This window comes from Parambassis ranga, chromosome 1 (genome assembly GCF_900634625.1).
Source record: "Parambassis ranga chromosome 1, fParRan2.1, whole genome shotgun sequence".
NCBI lineage: Eukaryota > Metazoa > Chordata > Actinopteri > Ambassidae > Parambassis > Parambassis ranga.
Genome location: NC_041022.1, coordinates 25,599,735 through 25,621,337, shown reverse-complemented (window position 1 = coordinate 25,621,337; position 21,603 = coordinate 25,599,735). Strand labels below are relative to the sequence as shown.

Sequence of the window (21,603 nt, the reverse complement as noted above, 5' to 3'; positions counted from 1 at the left end):
ACACCAGCAGGGTAGGTTACCCTGATCTTGACTAGAGTTGTAATGTACATTTGTCTGCATGCAGCTAGGACTTTTATTTTGCTTTGCTTTCTTAAAGATGTTTTTACTCATGCAAATCAGACAAAGGTTGATTACTTTTAGGCTAGAGATGGAAAACAAAAAAAGCTCATGCAACATTTTCTCTCTTGACTTTAAAATGTACCATGACTGAGTCATTTTACCATTTTAATATGCCTCAACACTTTTTCGTAGTTGTCTCAGCAGCAACACATCCATCTGTCATTGTTTGACCTTTCAGGTGTGTGGAGGCCAGATCAGATCAGTCCCAACGGCAGCTCTTCTACATAAAAGCAGTGACACTAAAGGAACAACAAGAAGACCAGAGACAGGAGCAGAAGAGTACTCAAACAGAAGTTTGTATGAATGGGAAGGAAGAAGAACAGATAAGTGTGGACTCACATGTTACAATTCGCTACCACAAAGGCCCAGCCCTCATAGGACAACCAATTAGGGTGTCTGTCAATGTGAGAGCTAACTTCAGTACTCAGTTTGCTGTCATCAGGTAATCACAAACTGCAATGTGACTGTACTTTCATGATCTTTCAAATGCTGTTTGTGTATCACTGTGCTCCAACAACTCATGTAGGTCTGCGTGTGTGTGCACAGGCTGAAAGTGAGGAAGGGGCTAGTGTCAATGGTTGCCCAGAGAACTCTGACCTCTGACCTTTTGGCAGTAACACTGGAGAAAAGCCAAAGCGCTAAACATGACGTGGTGTCCATCATCTTATACAAACACAATGCAGTGAAGCACAATCTCAAGTAGGTCAACAATTTAATTTTCGCCTCAATTTAGGTGTGCTATTAAACCATTTGAAAGCTAATGCAACAAGCTCCTTTAGATGTGGTGACACCAGTGTCTGGTATTACCCTTCCCTCTGCACCAACATTTACTGTAAACACTGACACAATAACTTCTGGACTCTGTTGGCCTGCAGTGCCTCACTCCTCCAACAGGTGATGTGTCTGTCTGTCGATGGCCTGAGGCGGAGCTTTGGTGTTGCCATGACGGTGTCTGCTCACTGGTGGGCGGAGTACTCGGGAAATAGTAACCCCCCATCACCACATGGGACAGTAAAAAGCATATTCTCATTCACGGATCGTCATATCTTTGGCATTGCTCCCATCACAGAAGTATGTCGTCCTGTTAAGTCTTTTCTGTCAAAGATATTTATGATAGCAGCCAATCATATTGACTGTGTGATTTCTGATCCCCTGTCCTCAGAGTAACACCATCATCAACACAGCCATACTGAGCAATCAGCCAGTGTCACTGCCTGTCATTGTGCTGGCCATAAGCCATGATGATGGCCAGATGTCAGATGTTACCTCTGCAGTCACATGTCACTCTACCAACACGGACACCATCAAGGTACAGCACAGTTAACAAACAAACATGTTAGAATTTGGGTGTTGCTGTGTTTTCAATTGAACGATGCAACTGAACAGAGCCACAAGCCTAAACATTAAGTTCAGCAAAATCTATGAGTTGTCACCAATTTTCCCTTAGCCCAATGTTTTTATTGGCTTGAAGCATACTCTTAGCTTTTCTTCTCCACCAACCTGCTGATCAGTCCAAATACAGACAAAAAGGTGAGGTGAGGTGTCCTCACCTGAGCTGTACACCTGGTTACCTTTGGCTCAGAAGCACACAGTCTGAGGCAATGCCACCACCTGTCAATCAAAGCAGTCACACCTTAATCGTGCATAACAAACAAAATGCTTTGGCTATTGTACAACCATCTTTTGTCTTTTATGATCTCTGAGTCACTTACATGCATAGGGTATAATGATTCTACCTACACACTGGTACAAAACTGCAAAGGGGACTATGTAGAGGACTGTCCAGTGTAGTTTTGAGTATGTAATTTAATTAGTTCCACTTCTATACAGGTCACCAGTGATTGCTCTACCCTCTTTGTGGATGGCAGCGAATCAGGGCTGGGTAGCACCTGTGCAGTAGTGGAGTTTCACCTGGGAGTCCTCAGTGGGTCTGTGTGTCTAGAGGTGTGGGCTCCATCGGTGCCCCTTCGAATGTCCTTAGCGGACCCTGTTCTCAATGCGATTGATGGATGGAACCTCTTAACAGAGAAAGGGTATGAGACATAACACCAACACTGCTTCTTTTGATCTCAACACACATTCACCAGAATAAATATTGGCTATATGCAAACATATCGTCAAACATCCTAACCCAGACATTGTATTCTACACCAACCAAAAGAAACTTAACTTTGTTGGAGACTTGTCTGGGTCTCAGCAGCAAACTCAGATATTGGGCAGCTCACAAACACTTAAGCTAACTAATTCGTGTCATACTAAATACAGCACAGAGCTGTGTTGCAGATTATAATAAAGCACAGTATGAAAAAATAACCTAGATATAGTTTGTCATACAGTAACTTTCTGCAATGCTCTGATTAGGACACCGTGAGTATTGGAGTATTTTTGATGGCACACAAGACAGCAGTGACATTGTTTAATTTACCAAGCTAACAGTAGTCAGCAGTGAATAATTGAATCAAACTTGTGAAGTTAAATGAGGCTTGTGATGTCAGTATAGTGATGCTTAGTGAAAACACTTTGCATAGACATTGTTTAATTGGTGCAGTGTTAATTTTTAGCTGCAGCTGATTCTGCTGCTAGCCTCACATTTGAAAATCTGTTGCTGGTCTCTCCCCTTCTGATAGACCACCAACATGGCACCATTTTCTCCCCATTTGATCTTTCTAAGAACCACCATCCAGGTATTTAGAGTGCACTGCAACCTGCCATAGTTTTCAGTGTGAACACACTTGTGCACTCAAAACACCCGTAACCCCAGTAACACTATCGTGTTTACCCCAAAAAATTCCGATGCTATGATAATCTGCTAGCTTCATACTTGCTGTAACACAGGAGTAAGTTTTTTTGGCACAACTGATATATACTTGGTTTTTATTGCTATGTATTTACTTTTGTACAATTAGAATGAGCAAGCATTTTAATATCGTAGAAACATTTCCTCATATTATTGTTGTTGTTCATTACACCGGACACACAATCATTGGTTCCTTATGTGTATCCTGTTTCTTCAGATGTGTGCCAGTGTATCAGCGCTCTTCAGTCCAGATTCTAGCTCAGTTCACAGCTCAGGATTCCCACAGCAGAACCACACACCTCCTGGGCTCAGCTGATTGGTATGTGGATGTAACAGAACTGCTCCATGATTGGTTGAGAGTGGGAGATCCCGAAGTAGCTTCCCTCGGTCCCCAGAACATTGTGATTGGTTTACGACCAGGAAAGACCTCACTGCATGTAGGTGGTGTCTGTGTATCAGCTGACCCCCTCCCTCTGAGCATCTCTCTGATGTGAATTGCACCTCTCTTTCTTATTCAGGTGGTGTCACAGCAGTGGGATGGTGTGCTAGGCAGATGTGATGTCACTGTTAGTTCTGATGCCGTTACCCCAGGTGACCTGTCGGTACAGGTGGTCAGTGGCCTTGGCATGTCAGTCACAAACAATGCAGGCCACCCCTCCATTATCACAACAACAGTGACAGCCTACAACATCCTGTACAGCCATCACCAGGTGGGAGAGTCTTTCTACTTCTTTGAACTAGTACTGTACCATGTATCATGACATTGTTACTTACATTATTGTGTCTGTACTGTCTCTGAAGGAAGCATCCATCAGTGTCTGGCTCCAGTTCAGTGATGACACTGCCTCCCTCCTCTCATCCTTTAGTGATTTACCATTTTTTCTACGTCTGTCCTCATTAGCTGAGACTGTGGTTGTTGTGACACCCAGCCCCAGCCAACAAATATTTGCGCAAGGTGATGGAGGTGGGCCATTATTGCGAGCAGAACTTCTGGTTTCTACATGTGCTGACCAGCTGGTTACCTCCAACTTCATAAGTGAAGGCGACAGTGAGTGGGGAGACACCACAGGTGTAGGAGGCACTAGGAGGCTGGCAATGGGATCTGGATGGATAAGAGTTAACCTGGATCTAAGCTTCCTGCAGCCGCTAGGAAAGATAGATGAGGAGGGTGAGGAGTTAGGTTTTGATATTTCAGACACTTTGGTGGAGTCAGAGAGCAATGTCTACACTTCTCATGAGGATGAAAGGGCTAATATGAGCAGCAGTAGTGACTACTATGACAGAATAACTACCCACAAGTGGAACAAGGTGGGAAATGGAGGGATGGTCAGTCAAAACACTCTGGAAAGAGCTGTGTTGTTGCCAGGCGTGAAGGAGGGTACTGTGTACTTCTCCCCAAGCCGTGAGGAAGAAGAGGAGGGGGCGGAGAAAGAGGGAGTTAGAGAGCTAGGGGTTGGTGTGGCTGCTGTCCTCTCTCTGCTCTGTCTCTCTGCTGTCCTCTTCTTGGCTAACTATCTGCCCTGCACCTTGAGAGACAGACGAAAGACAAAAAAGGATGAGGAGAGAGGAGGAGAACTTGAGGGTGGTGCAACTGAAGTTGAAGAGGACAAGAGACAGACACAAGTAAAGGAGAGGAGCAACACAAGTGAAGACGAGCTGAAGAAGAAGCAGGACGAAAACAATAAAGTGGATGTTAAAGAAATAGAGATCATTTGCTGAATTCTAACAACCACAAAGGACAAAGGTAGTAGCAGGCAGTGAAACATCTACAGAATATCCACTGCTCTTTCTGGAGACAGTGAGCTGTCACTTTAAGCTACTCATGTAAACAGTCAACTATTCCTGGACTAAACACTAATGTTTCAGCTTCAGCAGACTTGCAGGTCAAAGCCCTATATATATATATATATATATATATATATATATATATATATATATATATATATATATATATATATTTTAAGGCAAAATGTATGTTTATCTGCTAATATGTTTTATGAATCCTTGTAGCTCTACACCTTCATTGCTAGGCTCCTGCCCCACCTTATTATTATCTCTGAAACACATTAAACTCCAACTGTTTTGCTGTTTGTTTAGTTTTGTTTAGTTTTAATGTCACATTTTGTCTGCATTTTGGTTACAAGTAGACACATTTCTTTACATGTAGAAACATTTGTTTAAGGCCGTAACAGTTATGATGAATGAATTTGTGTGAATCATACAAACGAAATTAAAAAAGAAACTGGCATGTGCAAGTTTTTTTTTTCAAAAAACTACTATCAATACTCTACATGCTCAAGATATAATACTCTACATGCTCAAGATATTTACGTATAAGCATTTTTATGGCCTCTACACACCAGTTTTTCACTCATCTGTAGAAAGGTGTAGAAGGCCTACAGATAAGGCAAAAACTCTGCCGGTCACAGAGAGTCAGTCATGGCTTTTTTACAGAACTTTGTGGAAATTCTTTATTTACCAAGAATTTTTAAATGAGATATGTAAAATAAAGTGGTTGTAATATTCAAATTTTATTCAAATGTTTAGCTATGGTTTGATTTTAAGTTGAAGCAGAGAAACCATTTTTTCTTTCTTTTATTGCTAGAAATCAAACATACAGTATATGAACCCAGACCATAACTGGGTTGTTACACATTCCTGTTCACCACATACCAACAGTACAAAGGGATTAGTACTATCAGGCCTGCATATGGTTAGTCCTAAAGCCTGACTGAAAGTTTCATATATATTGTGTGAGGTTAAAAAGTTTATGTGTTTAATTATGTGTGTTAAAAATGACAGGTTGGATACTGGTCCGAAATCCGTACTGCGCAGGTGTGGGTCAGAATGACTAAAGGGTGGACTAAATAATGTTTGATGTCTGAACTGGGGATGCAGGTGAACCAGGTGGTGACATCAAATGAGGACATGATGTCGTCTGGGTCCCCATGAATCTTCTCTACCTTTTTTAACAATGTCCTGAGAGTTGTGGATGTGTCTAAAATGTGTACATTATTGTCACTGAAATGTGTCTACTTTGAATTAAGTGAGTTGTACAGTGTTTCACAGAATTGAACAAGTGTAGAAAAACACAAAACTGCACTGCTATATAGGTAAAACAATAATCCAAATAAAAACAGCCTGCATGGCTTGCCCTCCACTGCTCATTTTGTGTCCTCACCTCATCCCTAGCCCTCCTCTGGCCTGTGCTCCACAGCCCGTGACAGACTGCTGGTGTGTTCTCAGATTGCAGATCCAAGCAAACCTCTTTCCACACTGATCACAACTGAAAGGTTTCTCCCCAGTGTGAACTCTCTGGTGCTTTTTCAGGTTCCCAGCTTCTGAGAAACGTTTCCCACAGGTGTCACAGCGGAAAGGTTTCTCCCCGGTGTGGACTCTCTCATGGGCCTCTAGGTTGGACAGGCCGTAGAAAACCTTGGCACAGGTTTGGCACACATAGCTCTTCCTGCGTCGCTCACCAAGCACAATGCTGGCAGCCTGGATTTTATTGTTGTGACGCTGTACAGCAATGGTCACCTCAGTGCCTGCTAAAGCTGTTGTGGATCTAACAGGTAAAGATTGTGGAGCCACAGATGAGCTCATGGTCCTACTGGTAGAGCTGATGGCACTAATTTTGTCAGTGCATGCAAGAGCTGTGCTGGAGCACAGTGCGCTGTGTTGTTGCTGAGAGACCCTGTTAGCATTATGATGCTGCCGCTGTGGCTGAGTCTGTGCCCCTTTTATTATTGCTGCTGCTCTGCTCCATGGCGCTTGAGAAGTTAGAGTCTGCATCTTCAAAGATGTGGGCACAGAAGTCCCTGCAAAAAGAAAAAACAAAAAGTGTGCAATATTCTTTGTAATTCTGGAGTATCAAAGATTTTTCTTCTGTTATAGTCACTTTGCTTTGTGTTTACAAGCAGCACATATGACCTGATGTGCTGCACTCAATGGTTCATAGAAACGATTGGGTATCCATTAACAAATGCAGTCACATATATATAGACAGATAAGATGCTAAAGCATTTAGCATTCATAGTAAAACAATGCGCACCACAGCATAAGGCTGAAGAGCAGAGGGAAGGTGATGTGTTACCTTGTGACACACAGTGACTGGCAGCAGAGGAGAAGCTCTGCCCTTCACTAAGCTTGGCTGCTGATGCCTCTGAAACGAGGGGTGACAGAGGCACTTGGTGAAGTACTGGCTGGGTCTCTACCAAAATAACATCCCGGTCACAATCTGCTATGTTGTCAATGGTAAAAGAACATGAGGGGGCACTGGGGACTGATACAGAGTCATTATCAGGGGCCCAGCGAGTGAAGAAGTTCTCCAGCTCAAACAGCGAATATTCAGAGCTCAGCGAGTTGCTGCTGGATTTATGCTGCTGCTCTGAAGCAGGGTTGGCTGTGTTGGTGTCTAAGACCTTGAGCTGGATTGCCACTATGCTTTTGCTGTCATCTGATAACACAGGGTTCAGCTGAGGTTTTGCAGCCTGAAAAGAAGAAGAAAGAACAGATTTTGATTTTAATCAAGTGGACAGAAAGGGACATATAAACAAGTATGACAGCAGAATATACTTTCTTACTAAATATCTAACATAGCCCTGTCATACATTGTCTACTACTGTCATACATATTAGAAATATACTTCAAAGATCCATCAAAAGACCCAGACAGGTTGACAGCCTAGGGTACTACTTTATAGTATATTTGAAAATAAAATATCCAGTTTGAAAATACTAAACTTCAAATAGCTTAAACACTCAAGTGTGACAATTGCCAATAAACATTTTTAAACAGAAAACACATGGTAAAGAAAAAGTGTCATCAAATTCAAGATCTACAGTTCATCTGCTATGTCCAAAGGAGCAGGGTATGAAGGCCTAAGGGACAAAGCCGAGATAAAGGAGGCTGAACAGTCTACAGATTGGGCCAGTCCATCAGCTGTGCCAACAAACGTTCAATTACCATAATCAGTTGAACTAAATCCTAACTCTCATCTGTGGTCATTAGCTATAAAGTGCAGACTAAAAAATGAGCTCACCAAACCAAACAACACTCATTAGCGTGGTGTACAGACTACCAGAGTGCACTCAGAGAAAGGTCACTGCTCCTCCATGCATTGAAACATTAAGTGGTGTGGACATGAAAACATTAAGATTTATCCAATAAGCTAAAAGTTGTTCAACTCCTTTAGGTATTATCAATATTCACCCTTTATTTACAGTTAAAGGCAGGGATTATTGAGCCTTACCTATAGAAACATTCATAAAATAAAGTGGGAAATGTAGTATTGATACAGAGCAATTACAAACAGACTGCAACTATAATACCAATCTCAGACACATAATAATCTTCCACACCACAGAAGCATTAGTGCATTGACACTCACCAGGGACAAACTTAGAACAGTGCACGTAGTGAAATTTCATTTTTCAGTTAATATTTCTCTGTTCAGGAACCAATGAGCCAACTTTTCTGACTGAAACAGTAAAACTGTCTTAGTATGGCCAGCAGCTCTAAAGAGACCCTTGATCCTTTTTCATATCTGAATGGGTGCCTTTTACATACACACTATAAAACTTCAATACGTTATAAAGCTTTGACTGAAGGGTGCATTTCATTAGCACATTAGCAGATTTCAACCTGTTATACTCTAAAAAGTACACGATTTGCTGTGACATCTGGTATGGTTTATATTGCATGCTAATTTCAGAAACACTCAAAATATTGTGTCACAATTTAGTATGAGCTATAATAAAAACACAGTTCCACATGTTTCACAGTGTTTGTAAAGATTTAATGACTGACATTGCAAATTGTTGACATTGAACAAATTTTTACAAAATTGTGACACAATAGAAAAGATTACCATGTGGTGCACCAGTCACACATTTAGACACAGCAAATTGTTAAAAATGTTTCATCGAGCCATCTCTCTAGGATTGAGGTAAGGTAATCATGTGATGCTCTGATTTCAACAGCACTAATGGAGGTGAGGTGTTTGCTTTGGATCACTGCCCTGTTAAAAAAAGACTGATTGTGTCTTTTTCCTCTGACTAGCTGTGCAGGATGCAATGAATGGATGCCGCACTGCTCTGCATATCCCAAGATACACAAGAGTAAACTTTAAACCAACTACAGCTACCCTCATAGGTAACAGCAGTTGCCTTTGAGGGACCACTTCTTTGAAAAAAGTAGTGCGTATTGAGACACAGATAGAGAGAACCAGGCCCACTCCTTTAACAACATGTCACCTGACACCTGCTAATGCTTCCTAGGCAACATATTAAATGCAGATGGTGTTTAATTGGTGCAACATGGACCCATCTTGGATACTTTTCTAAAACTAATCCAGGCATCCTTTGTGTCTGAATAACATTATTAACAATACATAGTAAATAAGATGAAATGTGGATGAAAACAAGACAAAAAAAAATCATGTTCCATACAAGTTTAGTTTGTTACACTGCTGTTATTTTGCATAATAGTAACAAAATAGTCAAATCGCACTTCCGAGATATGTTCAAAAATGCACAGAATCGCTGACAAACTGTTTATCCAAGTAATGTTTCAACATTAAAAAACCCTGCAACATTGACAGCCTTCAGTAGTTTAAATTGAAGGTCGTCCTGTTAGTGATAATACTAGGGCATATGACTGCAACACAGCTCTGCGTGTGTACAATATCAGCTTTACATGCACAAGCTGTGCGTAATGTTCCACACAGAGCAGAACAGCGAATGCAACTGTCTGTGCAAAAACCAACCGTGTCAACTCCATAGAGCGGGTGGGTGGTTGACTGTAAAGTGTGGGCAGAAAATCCGGGTTCTGGCTACAGGTCGGCAGAATTCTGATTATTAAAGTTTATCATTCAATATGAACAAACATCCTTCAGCAGCTGAAGTCAATGGCAACATAAACCTACATTTCAACATTCCAGGAGTAAACCTGCACTCATGAACTGATTATTTCAAATACCTAAATTTGAACCAAATGTACTGTTAAACATGTTGCATGAATACAAGTATTAATATACCTGTGACAGCCACAAACATTTTGTTGGATTAGGTATAGGATTAGTTATAGTGACTCTAAGAGACACTGTAACACAACACAGAGCTTCATCTAGGACATTCCTGACTGTGTGTCTATGTTCTGGGGGTGGTGTCTCTTCTGGTGCTTTTTCAGGTTGCTGGGGTCAGAGAACCTGTCAGGGCAGAGCATGCACTGGTACGGTCTCTCCCCAGTATGGATGTTCCTGTGGATCTTCAGGTTCCAGAACTGAGAGAATTTTTTGCCACAGATGTTGCAGCCATATGGTCTCTCTCCAGTGTGAGTCCTCAGATGGGATTCTAAGTTTGCCGGAGAGCGGAACCCTTTACCACAGAAAGTACAGTTGTTAACACTCTTCATGGGTTTTTTTTGGTTCTGACTCTGCCCCTGATCATGAAGCTGTTGGGGCCTCTCAACAGACAGTTGGACCATGCACAATGAACCTGAACATGAAGCCTGACTGGGGCTTGACTCCTCTGACAAATCAATTACAGGAAGCTGCTGCTCAAAGGAAAAGGTGGGGAAGCCTCTAGAGCTCTTAACAACCAATTCCTTTTCTGCTGAATTTTCATTGGCCAATGACCTTCCAGAGCTGCCAGACTCTGCTCCAAAGAATGTGCTGGACAGGTATGAGGGAGGAGCACACTGAGTGGACGGCCCTGCATGGTTGTCACCATAACTAACCCCCTCACTAGTCCACAGTGGAGAATGGCCATAGCTGACCTCTGAGAAGCTCCGGCCAGAGTCCTGCATGTCAGAGAAGTGATTGGTGGACATTTGTGTGGACTCATCATATGGCAGCACTCCTTTGTAGTCATCTGTGCTTGACTCAACCAAACCTGAAAAAAAAAAAAAAAGACGCTGAGCAACTGTCGCTGTCCGACTGTCTGTCTGGGACAATGTGTGTCAAACTCACTCCAATTCACTGACGGTGACACATTCCTTTGATCTATCATTTGTTACTAGAGCAGGTGGCAACCAGTGTGTGTGTAATAGTGCCACATTAAGAATGAAAAACAATATGCTTATATTGTATAAAAGTAGAAATTGCATTACTCAAAAAAAATGCTTATTAGATTGATTCTGAAAAAATGTTTCTGAAAAATGTGAGTATTATAAAAGTTTGAACGCTGAATTACAACAGTGAATAAGTACAAGTTACAACTCCACTACCATGCAACAATAGGACATAAACAAAATCCAGAAATGCTTACATATCTCCTGGACTGGAAAGAACTAACTGATCAGCAGGAGAGTCAGCAGGCTCTATAGTCTAATAAGCAGTATATACGCACAGTACTGCTCACCCTCCTGTATGCTTGCACCTCTCTTGTTTGGAGTAGTTCCTGTCACTGACTCGCCCTCCTCGACCTTCACCAGCACCACATCTGAGTCGTCCTAAGGAAGAGAGACATCTGATGTGACTTTGCCAGAGAATGGAAGCAGAGAAATGTTGAGCATCTGATTGTGCTCATGTTCTTCCTTTTTGATTATCTGCCAGTCAGGTCAGAAAAAAGACAAAAATGTCTTGAGATTTAAGGTTTGTACTATACAATAAGAAGTAATTCATTTACCGATTGGGCAGTCAAGTGTTAAAACAAAGCAGTGTAGAGTAGCCCCAGGTATATAAACATGTAGGTCCATTATTCTCAAAATGAGTGTTGACCCCCTGATTGAATGACTGGGAAGTGTGTCCGTTTAGTTTACTGTCACACCTAGACTACGGAAAACCTGACGTGTGTAATGAAAAAACAAGTCATCCATTTGAGGTTAAAGGAATACATTTTATTCCATTATTCAAATTCTGCATAGCAAATATGAGTTATTACACTGTAAACACATGAAATAACGATCCACTCCTTAGCAATACTATCATTTATAAAAACTTATTCAGTGAACACTCATAGTCACATGTTTAAATCTACCAACAATGTTCATCCTTAGCACCGAGTGGTGAATACCTTGTTTCATTTGCCACTTTAAATCAGCAACACTGCCATAGTGGTTTACAAACAACCGAAAACACAAATGTTCTAGTTTCTAAAGGTCTTCACAGAGAATTAGCCAGGACCTGTAAATCATTGAGCCAAGATTATTTATATTCTGTATCATCAGCAAATGTTATGTGCAAATAATGTATTCCTCTGTGCCTATTATTACCAGAAACGAAGTATTTAAGACACAGCAGTGAACACTGGCGTTCTTCACTAGGAACAAGCTTCTTTATTTTGACTCTACTGCTGCCCTAAATAAACACCTGAATCCAGCGCAGCCTTATCCACCATCCACAACAGTCTCCAACAAATGTGATTCATCCTGTACAGCCGTTCAAGGAGCAACACATTTAAAAGGTGAAACTATCTACAGACCCTTTTACTACAACAGTTGTGTTAAGAGTCCATATCCCCACTTTACATGTACACTCCTGTACATTCCAATACTTGATATTTATCATGGATAATATGTTCAAGATTAACTCCTGCATGAATAATATAAAAATAGTTAGCAGCACTGACAGTATGTACCTGTGCCACTGCTTCTGTTACAAGTTGAATATGTTTCAATACAGTTTCTTGTAGCCAATTCAACAACATTCCAGTAATTGGCACTTGTTTCAATCTCAGTCCCCTGTGGATATAAAGTTCATGTCATTATTTTATACGGTCATAAATTACATCGCCGGAGCTAAATGACAGACCTGCTCACAGTTCTTTCATTCTGTTAAGCCTTTTTGTCTTTTTCTTTCTAGTGTGTGTGCAATTCTCTGCTGGATGACTTAAGTAAGGAGACAATTTATTATTGTTCGAAGGTGTCTTCAGTATAAACTTCCGGGTGGGTCTTTTGCTGATGTGTTTTAAGGTTTCTTATCCAGGCAAAACCCCTGCCACACAGCCCACAGCTGTATGGTTTCTCCCCGGTGTGGACTCTCTGATGTTTCCGCAGGTTCCCAGCCTCTGAGAACATCTTCCCACACGTGGAGCAGCTGAAAGGCCTCTCTCCAGTGTGGACACGCTGGTGGATTTCCACCTTCTTGGGCCGGTTGAAAGCCTTGCCGCAGTAGCTGCAGACAAACAGTCTTTCTTTGCTGGTGCGAGGGGGTGTTTTACTGCTGTTACTGAAGGACTGGGAGAGGGGGAAAGTGGGGCAGTACCGAGTCCAGCCATTTACACTGGAAGAGGTTGTTGGGAAATCAGAGTATAAACAAGATGGCCTCTGTCCTTCCACGTCAACACTTGATGGCTCATCAAAAAGCTCCCCAACAGGCGAGTTACCACTTTTATCATTGTCACATGACACATTACACTGCGAGTCAGTGTTATGGTCATCAATATACTGGTGTGGGTTTACTGCTTCCTGTAGCGAGTCTTTGCCCTCAACAGAGGTACTGAGTTCACATTTAAGGAGAGGAGAGGAGCCACTGACCTCCACTCCTCTGCTGGTGCTGGGAAGCTTCGCCTGACTCTGGAGCTGGCTGGAAGTGGGCTGGATGTCCTGCTGTCTAAGGCTGGGCCTCTGTCCTGCAGCAGCACGTGGAACACACTCCAGAACTCCTTCAGTGAGAAGAGAAAAACAGTTAAAATATCTGTGGATGCTCAGGTCATAGTCATTTTCTAAGAGTTTAAATGGAGGCAACTGGACTCAACATCACTGGAGCTGCTGAGTCAGTTCTGCTGAACTGAAGAAGCCACTTGGGGGCGTGGTGAAACATCTTCAAAAAACAATGCTTGAGTCCAGTTGCCTCCATTTAAACTCTTGGAAATGACAGTTCAATTCATTCAATAAACTTCATCTGACACACAAATACACATATGCCTCTTGGACTGCTGAGCCACAGCAGCTACAATCAGAATCAGAAATACTTTATTGATCCCAGGGGGAAACTGCTTGCATTCCAGGTGCTCCATGTGTACTCAAAAACAGGTTAGAAATGTAAAATAAGTTAAATAGTAGAATAAAAACAAAACCTAATAAAATTCTAAACAATAATAAACATTCCAGTTAAAGATAAGATAGTAACGTTTATGGGGAATGCTAAGAGTTCAAAAGAGATACAGAGTCACAGGGTGAGAGTGGGAAATGGTTACACTGATGAGTTGGTGAAGGGAATGGACATTAAAAAGAAGCATGATCACTTTGCCTAAGGAATAGGGCTCTACAATACTGATTCTGGCTGTTTGCAGATAATGGTGCCAATATATGCAATTCCAACTAATTACAGAGACCTGATAAATGTACATAGTTAGATGGTTAATTGGCTTAAAGTAATGCTGAAATAACTGGGTTCCTTCTTGCATGACCTATTCTCATCAGTTTCAGTTTCTGACATGTGAACACATTTTCACTGCAGACACACAGCACATGTGTCTCTGTGGCACTCACTGACAAGGACATTGGGGATGCAGTGCATATGTCAACATTACAAAATATTACATACAAATTCAACTTCTCTGCGATGTGGACAGTATTGGTAAGAGATCCAATGCCGCACACATCTTTGCTGGGGGATTTTGTCTCTAACATTTTCATGAGGGAAATAGGTTTTCGATCCCTTCAGAAAACTTGCTGTAGTACTTGGTGGTAAAAACTTTGCTGACAGTCAGAGGTCAGAGGTTTCTTGTAGTTGGCCACAAGGTTTGCACACATCTCAGGGGGATTTTGTCCCACTTCAGCAGATCCTCTCCAAGTCGTTAATGTTTGGTAACTCAGACCTTATATGCTTCTCCTTGATCAATCCTTTGTTGCCTTGGCCGTGTGTTTGGGATCACTGTCATGATGGAATACCCCCGACCTATTTTCAATGCCCTGGCTCACGGAAGGAGGTTCTCACCCAAGATTTGATGGTACATGGTCCCATTCATCCTCCCTAGGGATGTAAACAGTTAATCGACTTTAGAGTAATTGTCGATAAGAATTTGATCGATTAAATTAAATTAGTTAATCGCCCCAGCAGTATTTCTTTGATATATAGTGGTGAAGACGTTTCGTAACCCGAGTGGCAGCCTCAGTTCTGCTCAGTCGTTTCTGTCTCTACGTGCTCGAGCATTTCTTTGTTGCTCTCTGTACTGTGCACAGAGTTCTGCCCCAACACACACACAGGTGTGTGCACGTACAGCTGTACTCCCACCAGCAGACAGAGAGCGCACATTGAAAACTGTGTCAAGCGACGTGCTGTCTGTTGTAACGTTCTCAGCAGCCTAGCCGCTGGTATGTTGACGGTGTATGTTTTCAGGTGCTGCGTGATCTCTGTGCGCATGTAGCAGTGCTCCGTCAGAATATAGTCCCATCAACTAGGATCAAACTAGGAGACTGCCGCGTGTTAATCTGCAATTTCATTTGTGCTCCTCGTGAATACGCAGCTCACATGAAGTACTTTTTCATTTTAATCAGGATGCTAGTTGAACAGAAGCCGTGTTCCCAGTAGCTGCCCTCACTGCCGGACTCCTGGACATGTGTGAGCAGACAACACATCAGACAGTGTTTATGTTTCAGGAGAGGTGACTGTTCTAAAGGAGGCCCTGTAAGTTTACTGTCACCTTTACTAGCCTACATAAATGTCATTGTCTGTACTGTATCCCTCCTCTGAATCATTCAGATGTTCAGTGGCAAACTTCCTGCCACAAACAGGCCTGAACATTTGCTTCCTTGAGCAGGGGGACCTTGCGGGCACTGCAGGATTTCAGTCCTTCACAGCGTACTGTGTTACCATCTGTTTTCTTGGTCACTATGGTCCCAGCTGCCTTGAGATCATTGACCAGTTCCTCCTGAGTAGTTCTGGGCTGATTCCTCACCGTTCTCATTATCACTGAAACTCCACGAGGTGACATCTTACATGGAGCTCCAGACCGAGGGAGATTGGCAGTTATTTTATGTTTCTTCCATTTGTGAATAATCACACCAACCGTCGTCACCTTCTCACCCAGCTGCTTGGTGATGGTCTTGTAGTCCATTCCAGTCTTGTGTAGGTCCACGGTCTTGTCCCTGACATGCTTGGAAAGCTCTTTGGTCTTGGTCATGGTGAAGAGTTTGGAATCTGGATTGACTGATTACTTCTGTGGACAGGTGTCTTTATGAAAATGTGAACTAATATAAATATAATATAACTCTTTTAAAATGCATTTTTCTGGATCTGATCTTTATTCAGAAACTGGCTCGTTTTCTACATAAAGATTTAAACAGCTCAGGATGTTTTGCCACAGGACCTGGGCAATCATTCAGTCTACCATGAATTCTGCTGTATGCCAATATATTAGAGACAAATGCGAGACCATCTGTCTTGTCAGTTAAAGCTCGGTGGAAATTGGGTCATTCAACTGGAAAATGATCCAAAGCACAGCAGCAAATCTACATCAGAATGGCAAAAAATTAAAGGATTAAGCTTTTGGAACGACCTAGTCAAAGTCCTCAACCCAACAGAAATGCCCTTAAGAGGGCAGTGCATAATCGAATATCCAAAAACCTCAGTGAACTGATGCAATGTTTGAAGAACCTAACTTAGCTGACACAAAATGCAGATTGGAGAGATGTGTATACAGTTAATGTTGGAGTTAAGTCATATTGTGTATCATTTGTAATTAATAGTGTTGTATTTTATATGATGATAACAAAAACACAGCCAAGCATATCTGCCCAAACAACAGAAAAACAACATCATGCTGTTACAGACAGAAGGATTAGATCTGGAAATGTAGAAGCTCTTAAATAAACATGTATCTTCTCCTGCTTTGTAGACATTACAAATACATTATCTCAAGTCTAAACGTATTTCTTTCACATTTGTCTTGATGCTCTCACAAGTGTTAGGGCAAACTGTTACTGCTGTGTGTACCGCCAGACACCAGCCTTACTTTTAAGTGTGAATCCAATCCTGACAGGGTGGAAGTGTAGACTACATAGTATTGTTGCATAACAGTGACTTGTACTGTGTAAAACAAAGAGGACAGTTCTTCAAGGGGTAATAATACTCACCTCGGTAGTTTTTGGTTTGTGTGGAAAAAAAATCTGCTACTGCAAATTAAAGTAATAATTAAGTATTTTTTATTTTTTAAGTGAAATGCTTTTTATATTGCAGCCACCCTGCTGCTGTGTGCCGCTCTGCCCCTTTGATTTTTCATTCACATACTTTTATGAAAAACACCAAACCTCAGCTCCTGTTAACGTTTTGCCTAAACCCGTGCTATAATAACTGAGAGTGTGTGCCTTAGACATTTGCAGGATGTGCAGTTTTCAGAATGCTGTGTCTTGATGTAGGTACTTTGATTTTTTCATGTGGTATAATAAAATATTTGTTACTGATGAAAGTGGTATGTGCCAATATGCCAATGAATATGAATGGATGTAAAGGCACATGAACAGATGTCAAAACAAGCCAAGACTCTGAGGCAGCACATACAATGTGTTACAATGTTAGAGACAATGCGAGCCATAGTGGTGGAATACATTCACCCATAGCCTTTATGTGTGCTGACACCAAAAGATTCTATTAGTGAAGAACATGTGAAGAACATCTGGACAAGCCTATGAAATACTGGGAAACGTAGTCTGGTCAGGGGAGATGAAAATTGAAACTACACACCATCACCCCCCAAAAAAACTGTACCAACAGTCTAGTTTGAAAGCATCATGCCGTGGTAGTGGCAGATTGACATAACTTAAGGAATTAATATAGGAGGCTTGTATTAAAAGATTCTTGAAATGAATCTGCTGCCTTCAACCAGCCTGGTGAAGATGGGATGTGGGTGGACCACAGAACAACAATAGCAGTTTATTTTAGAGGAGGAAAATCCAATTATGAAGCTCAGTCAATCACCTGACCTAAATCCATTTGAATATTTGTGGAAGAAAGTCAAGAGTTCATAAGAGGCCCCCTAGAATCTTCAAGATTTAATGACAATTTATTTAGAAGAATGAGCCAAATTCACAACTGAGTACTTTGGGCAATTTGCTTCTTCGTACAGGAAGCCTCTTGACTTTTTGATTGTCTCTGTTTGTGTGTGAATGTTGTGTGTTTATACCAAAGTCTGTTGATCCTGATCTGAAATGTGTTGACAGACTCATTTACTCAAACAACCCACTGTATATGCAGTAATTTATCTGTACTCACCATCATCTCCTATAAGAGCTACGTCTTCCTCAGTTTCTTCGAATTGAGACATATTTGCCTCCACCCTCTCCTCCTTCACCATCAGTGCCTCAGGCTCTACCAGTTCCACATCTGGAGACTGCAAAAAGCAAAGACCTGCTTCACACTGATGCAGCTACATGCACTTACTCAAATCAGGTGAGTTACAACTTAATGTCAAATGACTCAAATTACCATATTGTTCTGCATGTAAGGCAGCAGTCTTTGATTGGAAATACTTCTAAAAAGAGATTGGGTTCAGGGTCTAGACTTTAATATGTAAATAACACTTCTGCAGCAATATATGGTGCAACATGTTTGTAAAACAAGTGCCCTCAGGACTGAAGCATGGTAAGTGACCATAAAGAGCCAAGTCAGCAGTTAAACCAGCAACTGAGGAGAGGTCATGCTGTAAACGTTAAGCTCATAGTGATATGTCAGTCTGACTCATGATGGTGTGCTTACCTTACTCTGGATGCTCTCAGGCTGGATTGGCTCACTTTCTGCATCCACTGCAGAGGGAGTACCAGACCACAGAGACACATGCCGATCAAACACTCCACCTGCACAACAAATGAAAGTTGTCTTAAGCAAGTCACTAGGCTTGGGTAGGGTAGGCGAGGACACTACTGGTGTTACCAATTACATACATTTTCTTTGACCACCAGCCACATAGTCACACATTTAATGAAAATAAATACAATCTTGTCCATATTATTTATTATGTTATCAGTACTTCACTGGACAGACACAATTAGAACCCGAGGCCCAAACTAACCACAACTGGCATTATAGGGCATTTCCATGTGTGTCATTGGATAGACACACACCATGAAGTGCTATTATGCCACTGCAAATGTCCTGCTGTGATGCTGATAAAGGAAAAAAGTCTCTGTAACAAAAAACAGATGACAAACAAATGACAGATGAGCAAAAATGTCAGAAATGAACACTACTGCTGAACTTTAAACTTACAAGGACTGTTGTGAGAGAAGACAGAGGTGCAGGTCACTTAACAAGTGAAGATTTGCATGATAAGTTATTAATGATGATGATGTTCTGTTTATGCATGAACAAGAGCCTCTCTATCTGTTCATATTGAGGCAGCTACAGACGTGTTCAAAATGACCCTCTTTCATGCTCTATTTTTTGTGTGAAAACATAAACATCATCTGTGAATAGCTGGTGTTATTATTGGGCAAAACACCATATAACGGTGTTCACTGTGGCATTATTAATGTGCCAAAAAGAAGAAAACATATTGAATACTGTGTCCCTTCTTCCACAGGATTTAAGTAGTTGAGCTGCAGCAGGTGCTGCTGATGATCAGTCCTTGATGAACTGATCATCAGCAGGTTACAGACCTATAAACACAGACGTTTGCTGCTCTGGAACATTCAGGTGTGTGTTAACACAATAAGAGAGAAAGACATAAACAATGGTGTTAGAGAAGCAGCTGTTGCTGCACATCAATGTGAAAACGTCATGTTTGAGTGACCGATAAAGTCATACAGGAAACAATGACTTTGTGTTATGCTGCTAGAGGTGGATCTACAAGATACTGATCAGGCCGTAGTGCTTCTTTGTTTGCTTGTCACTTTAGAATTGGAGTTCCTAATTCTAAGAGGTGGAAACCATGCTGCCCGGTAGCTAACGTATGAAACTCAAACATGCATTCAGCTTGTCGTAATCCTAATGTGTAATGTGAGTTTACTTACTGCGATGCTATCATTGGACCACTGGTCCCTGCAACCCTTTCAGGACAAAGCAGGTAAATAGAACGGATAGAAGGATTTGCCCATAAAGTGTATTGTACTGAAGTGCTTATTGGTGTCTGATCTCACCTGTGAGCTATGGATTGTATCAGTTTATATGTGTAATGAATTTTTGCCTGACAGTACTCAGTGTTTTCTGCAGCAAGAGATGTGTATGCAGGACTGTTCTACTAAAAAAGTACTCATGTCTTGTTTTTTCTTTTAGTGCCGTTTAATTTTTTTTAGTTTTATGAATATAATTTGGGTTTGTACAAAAAAGAATGTACAAAAATAAACTTTAAGCCTATAACAAAAAAACTAAGGTTTCTTACAGTATGTCAGAATAATGTCAGCTGGCATCATGAATCTCCACAGAGCTGCTCATCCCAGGGCCTTCATACTGCCTTCTACCGTGTACTAAAGTTCTGACAGCTGATCATGGAAAAGAGTCCATGTACAGCTGGTTTAACTATTTTAAACATGCACACACAGTTACCTGTGCAAACACATCTATGAGGAGGGCCCGTTCATTTTAGGCAGGAGGTTCAGTCAAACAGAAGTATTGAGTGCAGCAGTTTGGTGGGTTATAAACACTGCTTAAAGCTATTCTGGTTATTAGAACTACTGTATAGTGTGAAGTACGCTCCTTTGTTTAGCCTGAACACGACAGATATATCTGGTATACAGCTACTGGTTGTTGTGCTTACAGGAAGACGGCAGCGACCCTCGGAGCTTGTCGCCGGTGTGTATCTGCACCTTTGGCCGGCTGTTCATGGCGCTCTCTCGCAGCCTTCTTTCAGCATTTCCTCGGGCCATCTTCAGTTCCAGCAAATGCAGTTTCCTCTTCAGGGCTTTGTTCTCCCTCTGGCACTGAGACATCTGTAAACTGACCACTGCATAGTCGTCGTCCACTAGTTTACAGATCTCCGCAACAGCTGCATTAGCGAGGACCTCCATGATGGAGGCCAGCTGGGTCTGGAAAGCCAGACGGTTGGACATCGTTCTTCTGCCGTTCACTGTCGTGCTGCGGTTTAAAATGCCGGTAGACTCCTCCTCTACAGCTGGGAACAGTACGCTCACAGCTGCCGATGAAGAAAGCCGGTCTATTTAAATTCTATGCGGGTAAAATCAAAGAGCTAATACCAAGCTAAACCTGATTTTCTGTCGTCACGCTCCTCCGGCCACGAACGTAGACGTCATATCCGGTAATGGAGAGTGCGTCGCAAACTTTCTTCTTCTCTGAGGCAGCCGGCATCCGCAACGTAGCGCCTTTCAAACTTTGATTCTTCTGTTTCTCTTTGTTTTCAGGGCCCGAGCACTGAACACAGCCCGTAGGGTGATTTTTCCCTTTCCTCATAAATAATCACATTTTCAAAAGGCACTTTTTGTAGCTGTGCTGTGGGACCAACATGGTCCACTGAGCAGTCAGTCCCCCTCCTCTCTCATTAGTCTGGTTCATGCTGTTGTTCATGTCATAAACTGTGTTTGCTGTCTTCCTCGTAGTTCTACGTCTCTCTCTCTCTCTTTGCCGGTCTCCAGACCTGCATGCTGACCTGGACTGGCCCTGAATATTCCAGTGCTCGTTGACTTCACCAGTCTCTGCTGCTCGTGCCCGAGAAATGAATTATTATTATGATCCTCCCGCGTCTTTGGTCGCAATGTTGCCCCCTGAACGTGCTCAAAAACTCACCAAACTTTACCTAAAATTGTCCCCCAACTAAAATTTTTACTTGCCACTGCCGCCATTAGTGGGCGTGGCC

General features: G+C 41.9%; 1 protein-coding gene across 1 annotated transcript; it reads right to left on the bottom strand.

Moving 5' to 3' along the window:
• Nucleotides 1–4,011: 4,011 nt before the first annotated feature.
• Nucleotides 4,012–21,026, bottom strand: LOC114426593 (transcriptional regulator CRZ2-like). Its single transcript, XM_028394141.1, has 9 exons — nt 20,551–21,026; nt 18,555–18,652; nt 18,072–18,189; nt 13,394–13,521; nt 11,278–11,368; nt 10,694–10,809; nt 7,011–7,407; nt 6,099–6,735; nt 4,012–4,443 (listed from the first exon to the last, which is right to left on the bottom strand). The coding sequence occupies exons 1-9, from the start codon at nt 20,840–20,842 to the stop codon at nt 4,425–4,427; spliced, it is 1,896 nt and encodes a 631-aa protein (XP_028249942.1). The 5' UTR covers nt 20,843–21,026; the 3' UTR covers nt 4,012–4,424.
• Between the last annotated feature and the right edge of the window lie 577 nt (nt 21,027–21,603).